The following is a 17,339-nucleotide window of genomic DNA, read 5'->3' on the forward strand; positions in this document are numbered from 1 at the left end:
GCATCTTTTTAGCAGAACCTAGGGGATTCACAACTTCAAATGAATCTTGGTACAAAGTCAGTTTGAGGCTTTCAGGGTTTTCATTAAAGAACTGGTGACATTTGAAATTTTGTCCATCATATAAATCTGTAAAAACCTCTACATCAGGATCTCCAAACTGTTGTGACTGTGTATTCTTCCATAAATCTGACTGTAAAAAGTTCTTCAGAGTCTCTGCCACTGGTATGTAGCAAGCACTTTTTTGTGTCATGTTTTCATCCATTCCCAATACCACTTCTTGGGGTTCCGTGTATTTAAACATTTTTGCGAATGTCTGATTTCTGGTGTATGACTCACAGATTTTAGTGACTGCTTCATCTGCTAGGCCCATATCATTTTTTAATAAAGAAGTTACTTTAGTTATTGTGTAGGCTGTGTGAAAATGGCGGACACGTAATGAAATTGCACATTTTAAATCTGCAACAACAGCTTTGGGAGCGGCTTACACTGCAGGTGCATCGTGCACAAGATAAAAATGTCCCTTGAAAGCTGAGTACGTGGTAAATGTTTTACTGCAGTTGGCGCCAACACATTTGAAAACACAATGAGGCTCATTCCTATGCACTCTGCAATGTAGTACATATCCTCTTAATGTATCCAATTGCTTTTTACAAAAGACGCAGGTGATCATTTTTAGGATTTCAAGGGACTTCTGAGCTTTCCAGCTGAACTAATTATACTAACTATCTACTGCTAGCTTACACCATGCGCTTTCCGCAAACATTTTCGTTTTGAAAAAAAGTAGCCTAAATGTGCAGCTTACCGTGCAAACGTTCCAATTTCCGATGGAACAGCCACAAACTTCAACCAACAAACTTCTTAAAATTGTAGACTTCTGACAAAGTTGTCCGAAGTCTCCGCTCTGCTCCTGCTTCTCCGCAGATCCGCTGCTCCGGCTTGTTAACGAAGTCAGGTGACCCGGTCTCACGTCATCATCCAATCAAACACAAGCTTCAGCTGCGCACTTTTAAATTCAAAATCTAAATCAAAATTAGGCGGACTCAGTGCACAATGAGAAAATATGTAGAGTACAAGTCTGTGGTTAGAGGAGGCACATTAAAACATTGAAATTTCAAGAATAAAAGAAACATAAAGCATGCAAGGATTAGGACTAAACAGAAGTGTTACTTTGCATATAGCCTATCAATACTTTCAACGCTACAGATCGCCTAAATTGTAAAAACATTGGTATTGTAATTCTATATTTTATGTATAAATAGAAAGGCAACCTCTCAGGTTCACAATGATTTTTTTTTTTGTGAAAACCTTATAGACCTACTTGAATTTGCATCGTTTCATCAATCATGTTAAAAGTATGCCTACAGCATAAACGTAAACACAACTGACTAAAACCATAGTTTTTACAATATTTGCATGTCAAATCAACCAAATTGTTTTGTTTTGAGTATTACAGTATTTCTCTGTTTTATTTCCTATATTTGTAGTTTTAACAGATAAATTTGATTGTAATTACATATTGTTGTTGTAAATTTAACAAAAACATTATGTTTAATAGTTTACAAAAGTTCACTGTGATTTAAGCAAAAAATATATGTTTTTGTGTTTACAATACTTTTCTGTAGGGATTTTACACCTTTTTTGCAGTGAATGTTTTATGTTTTTATTTGGCTCTTCTTTATCTGCTGTTCTTTATCTGCATTTGTCTGTCTTTTTGTTTTTCTGTGAAGTACTTTGTAACCCTGTTAAGAAAAGTGCTGTATAATTAAAGTTTATTATTGTTCTTTGAGAATTACCTAAACACAGAAAGATATACAGTGTATCATGACAAAAGCTTTTTTTTTACATTATAGCTAATAGAAAAACAGAAAATATATTTTATATATATATATATACTATATATTTATATATATACAAGTCTATATTTATTATAACAATAGTGCTTGTTGTTTTCATAAAATTAACCAAAATTAAAATAAAACAATGTGATAGTTAATTGTCACTGAAACTTCCTGAGACAGAGAGAAACTCATCACAGGAAAACATTAGAAAAAGCTCAGCATAAAGTTTCAATCCGCTTTCCATTTGAATTTGAATTGAATTTCAAACTGCTGATGAAATGTGAGGGGTTTTGAGATTTTACCAACAGTGTACAGTCAATATAACTGAAGAAATGCATATGCCACCTTAAGATTTATTCCTCATAGGCTGATTAAACACACCAACTCTTACAAATAATATATAGAGCCATACATGTTCGAAAAGTCCTCTCAATTTCTTCTTCTCTCTGAGAATGAGATGGGAGCAAGAGCAGAATTTAGAACCTTCAGCAAAACAAAATTTGTTATGAGGACTTTGACAAATTGAGATCTGATGGTTCAACAGATCAGGCAACACATGAAAAAGGTCTCGAAGATACCATAACAATTATTCTCGCTACAGTTTAACTTAATATGCAACTGCAGTCACAATTACTCATTTTTTAGTCATCATTAGTCATCTTTTTTTAGTCAAAACTTATTTTTAAATCAAAGTGATTTTTAAATGCATTCTCAAAGTTTTTTATACCAAAAAAGGGGAAAAAGCTAACTGAGGAAATATTACAAATGGTCCTTTGCTCTCTAAACAGGGGCAGGCTGTGTTTGACAGCTGAGCCAGCACAGTCACAAACTAACAAAAAAAAAAAAAAAAAACTTGAACTGTAGCTCACAAGCCAAGGAAGACTTCTGTTAGCAGCCATATTGTAGAATGAGGAGCACACTATTAGCATCTCAACTGATGGTTGCTGGCTAACTAGCCTGAAAAATAATGTTAGCAGTGCACTTTGGCAGTGGTTAGTTAGTGGTTGGTTAGTAACGCATTCAACAGGACAACACAACACACATGGACAGCTCATATTGGCAGAGAACCAGCAGCATTTATGGTAGATGCAGGTTGGGATGCCATTATAAAACTAAAACAGATGTCTCCCTTTAGGGTTCTCATTTCTTCAAACGACAACACAGGATATATAATTTACAGATCTGTGTGTGGTAGCAGAAAAAAAACATGCCATTTAATTTCAGTTTTAGACTTTAAATTTACTGGTTTCTCAATAATTGCACTGCATGTACGTGAACTCATCCCAGTTCCTATAAACACCCCAAATCGAGCTAATCAAAATCCGTCCCATTTTTGGCTTTCAGTTATTTAGTTTGTCAGGATTTTGTTGACAAAGACAGCAGAAAAGAGAAGTATAGCTTTAAATCTTGGTCCAGAACTTCATACATCACAACATTTAATCAATTAACAACCCAGCAGCTGAGGTATGAAACATTGAACTTGTCTCTCAGCCATCAGAACATTGTCTAAATTGTTCTCAAAGCATTTGCTTTTGTTTGTACAAAAATACGACAATCAAATATGTTGCTTTCAGCCCATTCATCAAAGTTCCCAGGTCACATTTATGGGGTGATAGGCAGCCAGCAGGACATTTTAAAATCCTACACATACTGGTTTCTTTAACTGTGACAGCAGAGAAAACATTTGTGATGACCAACAGCAGTTGCAAACATTTTGTGATACACCTACAAACACCACATCTAAATGCTGACTGAACTTATGTGATGTCACCGGTGAAGCAACTTGCTCCGGCCACTGACTCGTGTCCACAGGCTGCGTGCCGTCTGGGCAATGGTTTCCCTGCGGGGCAGACGGAGGGTCCTCAGAGGCTCCCTGATACATGCCAGCACTCCTGCCTCTGTGGGCTGCCCCAGGTACTCATGGGAAACATAGTTTATTCTCCTCAGCTGTTTGCTGTAATAGTTCCTCAGGTTACAGAGTTCCTCGACTGCAGTCTCAGAGATGATGGAGGCCTGGGATGAAGAGCTGGGCACAGTGTTGGTGGAGATGCTCCCAGCTGGGGGAGGAGATGGAACACCTGCTGCTGCTACATTAGCACAGGGCTTCCTCCTCACTCTCTGAGGGGTGGTGGATTTACGCTTGGAACAAGGCTTAATTGGATGTGATGGTGTTTTCTCATCATCACTGTTATCTATAATGTTAATTTCAACATCGACTTCAATTGCATGTTGAGGCCTCCTCTTATGCTCCACTTCCTCTCCTTGTCTGTCTGCCAGCTGTTTGTTTTCTCTGTCTCTCTGTTCGTCTGGCAGGCTGGTTGGTCTCACATGTAGTTTCCTTGACAGATTGCTCTGTTCTTTAAATATTTTCTGTTTGGGTTGTGGGGGACAGCTGTTGTCCATGACAGTGGGGTCAAAGGTCACATCGACGGCCTCCTCACTGGCTTTAACAGCGGCTGTGTCCTATAAACACAAAACCTAGTGTGAGTCAACAGTAGATATCATGCTGGTGTAACCCAGAGGAAATGCTTCTAAAGAGAAACTGCCTAGTTTAGGCAGTCACCATAGTATGCATTACTTATCCTTATAAAGTAATATGCAGCAAAATTACATAAAGTAACAGGATAGATGATGTACAGTTTATCTTACCTCTCTATGTAGTCAGTGAGAATATTAAAACCATGTAAGCAGAGCAAATGTTGGTGACAGTTAGTGGCAGCATGCTTCTAGTGATCATGAGTAGTAGGTCTGGACAATGCTCAAATGCTTTACAGCTGTCAGTATTGTCAGTTAGATGGTAGGGCTGCCATTTATAATTCTACTTAAAAACAATATTTTGAATGTGTGAAAAAATTAAGCATTCCATCTGTAATATGTCCGCATTCAAAATTCACTGTTTAAGTGAAACAGGCTGTGTCTTGTACTCATAGTGCGGGGCATTTGAAAACTGCACTGCCACTCTGAAATAATGCATGAGTAAAGTAGGCTATTGTTCTCTTGGTTAATGCAAAATGGAGGACACTAGAGGACCATGCTGAACAGATAATAACACTTAGTGAGGCAGCAGAGGCAACATAGTTTAGGATTAAGATTCATGGGTTCAGTTGTAAGTAATAATAGTAGTTATCAGTAGTTTTCATTTATTAGAATTGTATTTTTTGAAAATGTATTTATATTAAGGCTGTCAGTGTTTACTTGAAAGCTGAACTACTGTTTGCATGTCAAAACAAATATTTGATTTCTAATGATCTGATTGAAATTTTAAAATTCATAGTGTACCTGCAAACTACAAAGTGGTACCTTGTACTCCTAAATTAAACTGACCATCTGACCCAGTGTCTGTCCTGTTCCTGTTACTCAAGAAGCAGCAGAGACCGCATGAATGAATGAGCAACATTAACTCTACAATATAGATTAGGATTAGATTATGTGCTACTTCTTCTTCAATATAGATTGATTTTTAAAAAATTGACAGCACCCTAACCCTAAACATCTTCACAGAAGAATTTAAAGTCCACATAAGGAAAGTGATGCTGCTGAATCACATTTAAAGTTAAGTTATATATATACAGTTCCAATGTGCAGAGGACAATTGCAATCATAAGACTGTGATTCCATTTTAGAGCAGGCAGCATCCTGGACGACTAGCATGCTATGAGCTAAGGGAGACTTTTAAAGGTGTTTTCTCAGATTCCTTTCTAAGAAGATTTCTGGATTTGTTGCCCATGTATCTATTCAATTTCAATTTTAAGCAGCCACATACAGCTGCACAACATTTCATCAAGATCTGAATCTTAAAAAAGGCCACAGCAATTATTATAGCAGCAGCAAGCTAGGTAGCTAGTGAGCGTTCACCACAGTGCATCCATCAGCAGAGTGAGGTAGATTAGTTGATCTTATATTTTCTTGCAATTAGTGACACCATCTTATCAAATGAGGCCATACCAACAGACCAACAGTCAAAAGAGGTCATGGTGCCAATAATCTTTTTTTTAAATAAAAATTTTAAAAATAATAAATGCATTGAAATTAATAAACACAGATTCTCTGTGTCTATTAATCCTCCAGCACTCAGACAGTCTGTGAAGCATGGAGTCTGGACAGTGCCATGCCAACAGAAGCAGTAATAAACAGAATAAAGAATGATGACTGTACTTTGTCAGCTTGTCCTCTGGACAGGGTGGGGGTTTAAGGGAGGTCTGTCTTGACTTTCTTGGACACAGGGCCGTCTCCACCACTTTGTACTGATCTCTTTCCCTCTTGGGCTTTGCCCTGGCTTCTCACAGCTTTTGCCTGCAGGTCATTAACAACAGTCTTCACCTGAGAGGGTGCAAACACCTACATGGTTTGGACAAGGGAACACTAGAGGGGAGGACATTGGACACTCAAGTCTAGACAGGACATAAATGACAGAATCCTCCATTCATCATCACAACAGTCAAGGCTAGGGATCCCGAGGCCCTTTCTGTATTCAGATCACATCATCTTCCAGGGTCCTTGCTCAACCTAAACAGATCTGTATGGAACAGTTTTAGGACCTGCACGGATGATTTTCCAATTGTGAAATATTGACTCCAATCAACTTTCTGAGGATCTTTGCCGTACCAGCCAGCTGGGTGGGAAATTAGCTTTTTAAAATGTGAACATCTACCAGCTACTGATATATAAGTGTTAATTCAGCCACTCAACAGTAAAGAATGATTTTGTGCCTGATATCTACATGTGGCTGGTGGCTGGCGCTCATTTCCCACCCTGCCAGCCAGTATCTAATGCAATGATTACATGATTACTGGGGCTGACTATTTTTCAATGACTCTTTGACTTTAAGGTTACAATGTGTGCTTGAACAAAACAATTTCAAATTAAGGTCCACTGACAAACTTTTCTTCATCAGCAGTTCAAGTTGCTGATGAAAACCATGATAAGTGGTTAAAAGTCCAAATACAGAATAAAGCAGCAAGTGGACTTTGAGTTAAGAGTGTTTTGTCAAACTACTGTTCACGAGAATTAATCTTCACACTTTCAAAAATGTACTGTCTCAAATGGATCATTTTAAAGATGACTTTTGAATAATTAATTTTGGTCAAATTACTCAACTGATCACTTCAGTCATAATTTAAAACTCACTGTTAACTAAGCTACATGCAGCGTTCTAATGCCAGTATGGTTGTTTTTAACAGTTGTGCCAATCACAGTGGCAAAATTAAGCAACAAAACCAAACCAAAATGAGCTACTTTCTGATGTGTAGAGCAGCAGTGGAATCTACATCAACTACAGCAATTTAATCTATTATTTCTCATGTTAGAGGACTAATGATCTTCATGAGCAGCTGTGTGGTAGTGATGTGAAGGTTATTTTTCTTTTAAAGATCACACAAATGAAAATAAAAACCCCCAATTCCTGGAATCACTATGTGGACAAACAGGCTTTAGTAGAGACTTAATGTTTATCAGCGTGCAGTGTCAAAGTCCCAACAACATTCATCTTCTGTTCAATTATGTCTTACCTCTATGGATTTTTAAAAATAATCACAAAATGTGTGAGAACATTTCAAAATGACATGGAGAAAAGACACATCAGCCACACATTGAAGGAAGTAGAAGCTGCTTAGAGAGATTTCACTAACAGAGAGGACTGGAAGAAAAAAATCACATTAATACACAAACACAGGAGGAACACAAAAAAAATGTTAAGCACTAAAGTCGATGCAATAAAAAGAAGAGCCCAACATCTACTGCAGTGACACAATTTTTGTCCATGACTTGCTTGTCACAGACAAATTGTTCTTACAGCATGTGGAGGCCAGTATGACACCATGTAAGGTGGCAGAGAAGAGCAATACATTTACTCGTGTGCCACCCTCCAGTATAAGCTGGACTTTACCAAAGCCACATCACTCATGTGAATACCACACTGGCTCAAACATTTGCTTTTCAGCTCCTAAATTAGCTCATGATATAGTGGGTTTAATGGGAAAGTTGCCTATTCTTCCATAACTTTCAGTGTTAAACTGGACCCGGTCATAAACCCTACACCCAGAACATTCTACTGTTGATTTTTCTAAACTTACAGAGCTGGGAATAACGCTATTTGAAGCGAGTCTTGTGCTCATCTTTTTTTTTCATATTAACCACCCCTGACTGAGGAGAGGCTTTTTAAAACTCACATCATACCATGTTGAACTGTTTTTAAGAACATGAGCACATACAAGGGAGTACTGGAGAAGTTTAACAGAGTAACTTAACTTGGAATTTAAGAAATTAGAAAAAGAATGATATTTGTGTAGTCGTTGGTTACATTTTGAGCAGAGGTGAACCTGAGTTTTAAAAAGCCCTCCCTAATTGCAGCAAACAACACACACAAACATATGATGCAATATACTGTGGAACATGTGTTTGAGAGATATCACAGTAGGCAGCCTTCACTCACCACAGCAGACACAGTCCCTGTTGTCCTCATTTTCATGCTGAGTGTGTGAGTCTGATTCTTCAGCAGAGGAGCTTTGCGGCCCAGTTTCATGTAAACATAGGTGGTGTATGGAGTGAAGCTGAAATCCTCCCTAAAGGCAGCAGACAGAAGCCAATCATGCAGATAAGGAAGAATTACAGAGCTGAGTAAAGTGTGTTCAATATCAATCAACATCATGTTATTATTTTTACAAAGTATCGACGAAGAGTAGCCCAATTACCAGTCAGCTAATCATTTTTGTTCAATATTAACAGATGTACCTGCGCGATCAAACTCTTTACCGGTTAGACACACATAAGTCTTGCATAAATGCCCGAATGTCTGGAGTCCAGAGGAATGCTCTGCTAGCAAGCTGCACCATGCTAAGCCCAAACCACCAGCCTCCATGTGATTCATAGTCTACAAAGCCTGACTGTCTGTCACAGTAAAGACAAACTAAGGTTACCTGACAAAGTCATATGATGGAGCTACGAACAAAAGAGTGAAGAAGTAAAAATGTGTCTGACCGATCTGTATCAGACACAGCTCTGCATCGTTGACATTCCAGCTGAGGGCATGGTGGATACATTTAGTTTGTTCATGGACCCAAAGATCCGGGGGGCTTTGGCAGGAGTGATATAACAGTTGTTTATGGTTAAAAAAAGGATCTTGCTCTTTAACGAAAAGGTATCTCTGTGGTGATCCTTTCCATAATGTTGTAAGACACTTACAATAACAACTTGAGGCTGTCAGTGGCACTTTTTAGTGGACGTTCACTGAAGGTGTGCAAACTCCAGGGATTACATCGCAGTCCGTGTCATATCTCCCTGCTGCAGCACTCTCGCTAAATACTGAAAAAACATTTTAAAACTGCTGTCTCCATTAGTCACTTGGATACAAAAACATGGGGAAAAACGGCCCATTATCAGAAAATATATGACTGGAATTTCGTCCATTTGTCTGGGACATTGACATCTTCCAGGACACGTAGGCTGGCACCAAAACTCCACATACAACTTCACTTTTCATTGATTGAAAGGACATTATTTCATTTGCTTATTTTGCAATGCACTGGATTATAGACCTGACAGGAGATGGAAGCCCGATGCAAAGCGCTCACTCTACATTATCCTGCTTACAAAGCATTCAATAATATGACACAAAATAATGATTAAAACATATTTCATTGATTTAAAATGAGTCTACTCTCTCCTGCCACTGCTCTCACTGCACAGCGGAACTGAAAGTAAACAGAGTACGCTGCATAGCAACCACCCCTCACTGCGTGCTGCATATTATCCTGCTTAGAACACAGCTTACTGCTAAAGCATTCAATCATGTGACACAAAATACTGAGGCTGAGATGGGGATGGTGCTTGCTCACATCTTGCCCGTTTTTGCAGAGGGTTTTGATGATTGATTTGAACTCCATCGCTGGATATGAAAAAGGGACTTTTAATCATGTCAAATTTGGAGAAGTGACAGGATATCCCAGACCTGAGAGAAACGTAGCTGGTGACAGAGTTTGGTTTACCGCTATTATTTTGTGCCGATGGATAGAAGGCCTACAACAGCTGATTTAGGTGTTCAGCCTCATACATTTCGAAATCTGTTTCCATCATAATGTACAAACGGAATGAATACAACAACAGTACATGAGATGAATCACCTGAGATATCCCTGCAGCAGCAGAAACACGATCACAGCTTCAGCCTGCAGCCGAGACAGTGTGGTGGTCTGGATCATTTTCCTGCGCTTGGCTGGGCCTTTCCCCATCCACGCCACCACCAGCTTCAGAGGAGTCAGCTTTTCATCCATGGACGCTGCTAGTTCCACAATCTCCACCACCTGCCTGGCATGCTGGGTAATGTCCACCGTGGTGAAGTCTGGAGTGGTAGAAATCAAATGATCTCTAACTGAAATTTATTTATACTTTATTTATTTTCATATCCATATGTTATACGTGCATGCCACATGTTTTAATAAAAAAAATGATTGCATGTGTGATCCAAGTAAGACACCTTTCGCATTGCGGCAGGTGTCACACATCTGGTTGCATCCTTCATCGTCCCACACTTCATCAAAATGAACAGCCATAAGAGAGCGCCGACACCTTCACAGGGCAAACATGAAACTCAAGAGGCATTCAAGTCACGGTGTGTAAGCCATTCTCTGTCATGCTTTGTGAAGTACTGAGAATGTTGGTGTGTCCAGGCTACCTGTCGATATTCTGGCAGTAGTCAACCATCTGCCTCAGTTTCTGCTGACCGACATTCTCCATCACCACCATGGTGCTGATCCTGAAGATGTCAGAGAAGCCAAAGTACACTATGCAGTCTGCCGGTCTGTCGTCTCGACCTGGAGACACACACAACTTTCATGTTGTATATTTGCAAACGTTACTACAGCGTTATGAACTGGTATTCTGTCCTGATAGAAGTGAAATTGTGTCTACCTGCACGTCCACTCTCTTGATAGTAGTTCTCGATGGACTTGCTGATGGTGTGGTGGATGACAAACCTTACGTCAGGCTTGTCAATGCCCATGCCAAACGCCACCGTGGCTACCACCACCTAGGACAACACATTCATGTACATGTTTAAATAGAACAGAAGGTGTGTTTTTTTTTTTTTCTTTTTTTAACTGCAAGGCAGTCATACCAATATGTAGAACTGAAATATTACTTAATTGAAAATGCCAAATGGGTTTTGGGCTACTGGTCAGAGAAAATAGAACTTATTTGGGGATTTTTCATAGGTTCATAGGTTATTTGATTGAAAAGTAGTAAGTTGCAACCTGATTTCTACGGCATTATCATTTTTTATATGGTATATGAAATGTGAAAGTGAGATTGTGGTCACAATCCAGTTTTAGTTACTGTGTTTTGACTGTGCACTGATTCTTACACTGAGTGCTGAATAATTCACTGGTATAAGAGGATAAAGAGCTCATCTTCTTTTACTATCATCATCCCTGCCACCATAAACCAGAGAACAACGCAAACCTTGGCCCAGTGCTTCTAGAAAGACCCCCCCCGACAAAATACCAATGGGTGTGTCACATCCAAATACCTGGATTATGTTGGAGGTCCATTTGCGGTGAACACGGGACTTATCGTCAGGGTCCATGTTAGCATGGTAGGGATAGGCCAGGATGTCTCTTTTCTGCAGTTCAGAGGACACAGTCTCTGCATCTTTCTGAGAGAACACATAGACGATCCCTGTGGCACACACATCAGAGTATGACTGGTCTGTATGTGAGTATATACAGTTCAAATAATCTGTTCAGTAATATCTAGGAATCACTTTAAACATCTGAGCATATTAGCCATAAGGTGATGCATTTCACAGATTTTAGTCTTGTCAGTCTTGCTTGTTGCTGTACCTGACTGGTCCTTGTATCTGTTCTTGATGAGAGATGCGATGTCATTTATTGATGCATCACTGTCAGAATCTTTAACACGGACCTGAGAAACAAACATACTCTTGGTGTGTCTTGGTATTGTCACTGTAGCATCTTCTATCAGGGAGTGAGACTGAGTTGTTACATTTGTTAAATTTGACAGGTATCCACAGAGGTAGTTTTTATATGTTACAGTATTTTTTCAGTAATAGGCTAAATAAAATAACAGTGTGTTTCTTCTTCAGATCTTCCATGTTTTTAAGCAAATGCAAGGCAGTGCAGGTGATTTTGAAAGGTCAGACAGCTGTGTGCAGAGCAGGTGCTTGACAGAGAGACATTTGGTGTTTGTATTTGTGTATGAAGCAGGTGGCTGAAAGGTGTGTGTGTGTGAGAGAGTGCAGTTGCCAGGGTTACCACCTCGTAGTAGAGGTTGAGTCGGTTGAAGGATGCCGTGAGTGTGATTGGCTGTTTCACACACAGGATCTTCTCACAGTCCTTGAGGACGCTGCTGGTTGCTGTGGCTGTGAGCCCGAGAAGTGGGACTTTAGGGAACTGCCTTTTCAGGATGCCCAACAGTTTATAATCTGTGTAGGGATACACACATTTTCATTAACTAAGATAAATCTAGAATTTGATCAGAAGGGGGTTAGTTAGGTTGTCTTGAAAGAGCTATACTTCCACACTGCCCCACCGTCATAAGGGGGACCTCTGACCTTGTCTGAAATCATGTCCCCACTGACTGCAGCAGTGCACCTCGTCCACAGCGATTCGACTCAGCAGGTTTGCGTTGTAGGCCTTCTCCAGACGAGACATGAGCAGCTTGCTCTTGGCGATTTTCTCTGGAGTCACATACAGCAGCTTGAAAGGGGCCTTGGGATCCGTCATTCCAGCCATGACTGTCTTGGCCTGCTCCTATTGGAAAAAATATATATTGATATTTTGTGTAGTTACATTTTTTCACACTATGAAAGGTGACACTTCACACCAAAACATTATCATCCAGACAGATGTAAATACATTTAGAAAACTGTTCTCTAATACCAGTTTGATGAACTAAAACAAGCTAGTCTGATTAGTCTCAGTAGGAAAAACTGTTCTGTTGCCCTTTAATTTGTGCCTGTGTTTCCAAAAGTTCACATAATACAACACGTCACATATATGACTCCACTGTGGACCCTTCTGAGTCACTTTTTTTCTGCCATGCTGGCAAAAAGAAACAGTCAAGTGATTCACTGACACATTTTGATCAGCAGCTTAGAGTAAATATGACACAGCACCTGCATGTGTGAAGGAAGTACAGACCCAAACACACAACAGACATGCATAAACAAGAGCCTGTAATATAAATGCAGTAATGCCCTACAAATATAGGCTCAGACTCACCTCACAATTCAGATTACATACAGCGCATTTACTGAGTATATATGTAAATGTAGAAAAACATATTTTGAATCTTCTGAGGCATTTTACCCTTCATATTTAATACAGACTATGTGTCACTGTTTGTCTAACTGACAAAAGTAAAATCAGCACAAGTACAAGACCCACAGTCTGACATCAGCACAAGAGTGATCAAGGCAAAAACAAAATGCCACAGCAGTCCCAAAACAGGAGGAAAGCTGGGGAATTCATTGCAAAGCCTCCTAAAATAACACTGATAGCATGACCACGAGCAACAACACATCTCCTGCACGTATCAGGTGCACACATACACCTGCCTGACAAAAATCAGAAATGCGTAACGTCCAGTTGTTTCAAACTTTGCATACAGCAGCTACTGGTTAGGATCAGAATAGATGGGAATGGGATCACTGTGGGTGGACGCTGCAAACAGTTTGCACTGTGAAGCTGTTCCAATCCAGCAGATGGCAGAAAAGTTGGAATCTTAAAAGGGTAAATTCACCCAAATTACAAAACATCCTCTCATGTCATTGTGGCTGTTCTTCCAACATATTTTTGGCTTTCTTGGCCAAGTTTGAAAAAATACATTTTAAAAACATCAACAGCAGAAAATGTATCTAAATTTAATCACATAATCCACAGTCCACAAAGTCAACATTGTTCATTAGCATGTTCTTTAGAATCTTAGGCTCTGTCACTGAGTAGTGTGAGAAGAGATCAGCAGGCTGAAAGGTGAGCAGAAGTGAAATAAATAAGCAGAACACAGCTACCAGTTGTTACCTTGGTATTCGACGCATTCAGCATGACTGCTGGCACGCTGATAGACTTCAGGTACATGATCTGGTCCTCCATCAGGGACACCAGGGGAGTGACTACCAATGTAAAACCTGATAAACACACACGTACATGCACACACACACATACATGTGATGTGATTACAGCAGGACCAAACAAACAGAATCATCTTATAAATTGTTAAGTGTTGTGGAACATAAGCAGTGTAAGGACAGGCTCGGAGTCTACGCTACCCTTGGAGTAGAGCGCAGGAAGCTGGTAGCAGAGGCTTTTTCCTCTTCCTGTGGGCATCACCAGGAACAGATCTCTGCCTGACAGTGTCAGGTTGATGCCCCTCAGCTGCAGCGGTCTGAACTTGGAGAGAAGGAACGAATCCTTCAGGTGCTTCTCCACTTCTTTGGACCATGGAAAATCTACCAAACATCAAGAGATTAACACAGCTCAACACACAATCCTATTGGCTAATTGTAAAGCCATGTGTGTACAGTACCTGTGCTATCATAGCGCTTCATCTCCTGCCTGCTCATTACTGGATCAGCTCCATATGACTTTGAGGAGGATGAGGTTGAAGAGGATGATGGCTGTGCAGCATTAACAGCCTCCTCCAGCTGCAGCAGCAGAGCATTCTTACGAGTAGTCAGCTCGGTCTGCTTCTCCAGAAGCTCCGTGATCTGCAACTCCACCAACTTCAGCTCTGCCTCCACCGAGTCCAGCTCTGCCTGCGCATCTGAACAGGGACGACACACCAGGAATACAGCTGGCAACAGTTTCACAGTTTCAAGCTGATATGATGTTGACATGGGTATGTGAACGGAGGTCAGACAGTTGCGAGAGATGTGAAACAGAGCCTATTTGACTAATTTTCACTTCTGAACATAGGCAGGGTTTACAAATTAGTGAGGTCAAGATTTTTTTTATACATCTATATGTATGTATATCTGACTCCGTGTGACTTTATTCTTTAATTTCACAACTTGAAAAGGATGTAAAGTGACTCCTGTTTCTCTGTTTTAAAAATGAGGACACAGAGATAGACGAGATGTTCATAGAGTAACATGCAGCAGGTTCTCTCAGTGGAGTTATCCTGATAGTGTGAACAGGGAGGAGACTGCCAGGTCTCACACCTGCACATGTAGTAATCCTCAGAGGATCACACCTCCACAGCTAATGATCCCACTCCTTTGTTTTGTACCTCCCGAGCAGCCGATACAGACGATGCAGAGTGTTATCTGCCATCAGCCCCCATTAAATCAACCTCCCCTCATATAAAAGCAATCGCAGGATGACAACGCTGATTCCAAAACCGTTGCAATGTTGTGTAAAACATAAATTAAACATTATGTGACAATTTGCTAATACTTTTTGACAAATAATGAAATACTGAAAGACAATATATTTAATGTTTGACCTTATCAACTTCATTGATTTTTGAAAGCATATACCACACATACACATTTCAAACAAGTTGGGACAGGAGCAACAAATGACTGGGAAAGTTGTGGAATGCTCCAAAAACACCTGTGATAGTATCATGATTGGGTATGAAAGGAGCATCCTCAAAAGACTCAGTTGTTCACAAGCAAGTATGGGATGAGGTTCTCCACTTTGTGAAGCACAATTCATAAAAGGATATTACTGCATGGGCTTGGCAACACTTTGTAAATTCGTTGTTGGTGAACTCAGTTCCTCTGTAAATGATTGCATCCTGTTTTTCTGTACGTTTTACACTGCTACAAAACTTATTGGGAATCTGAGTTGTACAACAGAGGACCCTGTGACTATTTCTATGGCTCATTTTTCATGAAAACCAAACTAATGCAAAGTAGTCCAGTGACTAAATATCTCAACAGTTTGTTTCATGGCTTAAAAGCACAGACTCACCACCATCATCCATATTTCTCAGACTTCTTTGCTCCGAAAGGAGACAACAATCACACTGTCAGAGAGGTGTAACTGTATGAGTCCCTGTAAGAGAGAAAAACACAGTCAACAAATTCAGTTTTGAAGTGCTATTACCTTTGGACCCAAAAGTCACATTTCACAAAGATATACGGAGATCAAAATCGGGACTACTGCAGGTATCTAACTGCACTTTTATTATTGGTGGTCAGATAATTTAGCTATTACTTGTCTCTATTTTTACGTTTAGTTTCAGTGGAACTCATATTCTACGTTAATTTCCAATGTTCAGCCGCCAGGGCCCAGTGCAAAAAGAGCAATGCGACAAGTTCTGGTGATTCAGACTATCACTACTCTCTACAGATTAATTGTGGCTACAATGCAGCATAAAATACCACATTTTGTTCCATTACCATGTAGCCACTTCTCTGGCCATAACTGATGCATCTTAACGTGAGCTAACTCAGATTCCACTCGACAGCTTTCTGCTGCTTCATCACGGAACTCTTCGGTCACTTTAATCAACAGATTAAACACCGACGCACCATGTTCATGCTGCATCTCAGGCTCATGCCACTACCCTCCTCTCTAGATAACTAGATAACTACATTCCATCTCTGCTGTAAGTTAAATTAGCTTACATGTCTGGGACAAGGCTTTCAAAAAGCAGAAAGTAGAAAAGTGGGCTAACCATTCAGTCCGGGATCCTTCCTTGTTTCTGAATCTACTTCACGGTTGCCATACAGACCGCCGGTTGAAAAACACGCCAGCTAAAGGGTCGAGGGTGTTTTTCCCTGATATTACTGCCCTGGGTTTATCCTCACAGGGTACCGACAAATCACCTCCCTCCTGCTGCAGCATTGACAAACCGTAATAAGCATGGCTCATTTTTTATGTGTTTCATGAATATAAACTTAAGTTATCTATGATTCATACATAACGCCTGAGGCCTGGTTTGAAGCAAAAAAAAAATAAAGATGTTGTGTTCACATTAGCGATGCCTGACAGAGTAAACACGGGACAACAATATCCCATCAGCCCTACGTGTGATGCATTCAAAAAAACATGTTCAAGAAACATGTTCAGTGAAAATGAGAGTTGAAATGCTTCTCCTTCTCGGTAAATATGCTTGACATGACATGCAATCCAGTCGGTGTGTAATGTACCAGTAGAGCAGATTTATGATATGCGTTCGACTGCAGGTGATGCTAACATTATAAGTAACCTTATAAAAGACTGAAGTGGAAGCAGTCACTGGTTCCATTGTCTTTTCCCATTTTTTTTCTTATTTCAGTGTTTTCTTTAAACTAGATCTTCAGTGTTACCTTGCATAGAAATGCGGTACTCTCCCAGATTTATCCATCCTATAGATTTATGTTATGGCCAGGTTTTAAATATTTCAACTTTGTATCTGATAAATCATATTTTGTTCATAATTTAAGTGTGGGGGGGCAGGTCACATTCACAGAATACCCAAGAGCCTTAGGCCGCCATTGCCATGGAGAAGATGCTAGTCATAGGTGCTGTTGAGCTGCAGTGAATTCAAAACAGCTTCT

The 17,339-nt window shown here is 39.9% G+C and overlaps 1 protein-coding gene across 4 annotated transcripts; it reads right to left on the minus strand.

Moving 5' to 3' along the window:
• Positions 1–2,169: 2,169 nt before the first annotated feature.
• Positions 2,170–16,554, minus strand: recql (RecQ helicase-like). Of its 4 annotated transcripts, none has more exons than XM_041964402.1 (16): positions 16,475–16,554; positions 15,766–15,849; positions 14,375–14,611; positions 14,118–14,297; positions 13,870–13,976; positions 12,402–12,600; positions 12,106–12,272; positions 11,671–11,752; positions 11,358–11,506; positions 10,742–10,859; positions 10,506–10,644; positions 10,308–10,399; positions 9,956–10,172; positions 8,269–8,398; positions 5,994–6,131; positions 4,166–4,301 (listed from the first exon to the last, which is right to left on the minus strand). In XM_041964402.1, the coding sequence occupies exons 2-15, from the start codon at positions 15,776–15,778 to the stop codon at positions 6,027–6,029; spliced, it is 1,935 nt and encodes a 644-aa protein (XP_041820336.1). In that variant the 5' UTR covers positions 15,779–15,849; positions 16,475–16,554; the 3' UTR covers positions 4,166–4,301; positions 5,994–6,026. The 4 variants fall into 4 exon arrangements, with proteins under 4 accessions (XP_041820333.1, XP_041820334.1, XP_041820336.1 ...); XM_041964401.1 differs by having other exon boundaries at positions 5,994–6,158; XM_041964399.1 differs by lacking the exon at positions 5,994–6,131 and having other exon boundaries at positions 2,170–4,301.
• Positions 16,555–17,339: the final 785 nt, after the last annotated feature.

The sequence above is a fragment of the Chelmon rostratus genome, chromosome 22 (genome assembly GCF_017976325.1).
Source record: "Chelmon rostratus isolate fCheRos1 chromosome 22, fCheRos1.pri, whole genome shotgun sequence".
Taxonomy (NCBI): domain Eukaryota; kingdom Metazoa; phylum Chordata; class Actinopteri; order Chaetodontiformes; family Chaetodontidae; genus Chelmon; species Chelmon rostratus.

What these genes read in the sequence shown, in the direction of transcription:
- recql (XM_041964399.1), bottom strand. An exon ending in CAGATACAAGGACCAGTCAG is followed by an intron (nt 11,507 to 11,670) that starts GTACAGCAACAA and finishes TGTGTGCCACAG; the next exon opens with GGATCGTCTATGTGTTCTCT. An exon ending in GGACCTCCAACATAATCCAG is followed by an intron (nt 10,860 to 11,357) that starts GTATTTGGATGT and finishes GTGTTGTCCTAG; the next exon opens with GTGGTGGTAGCCACGGTGGC.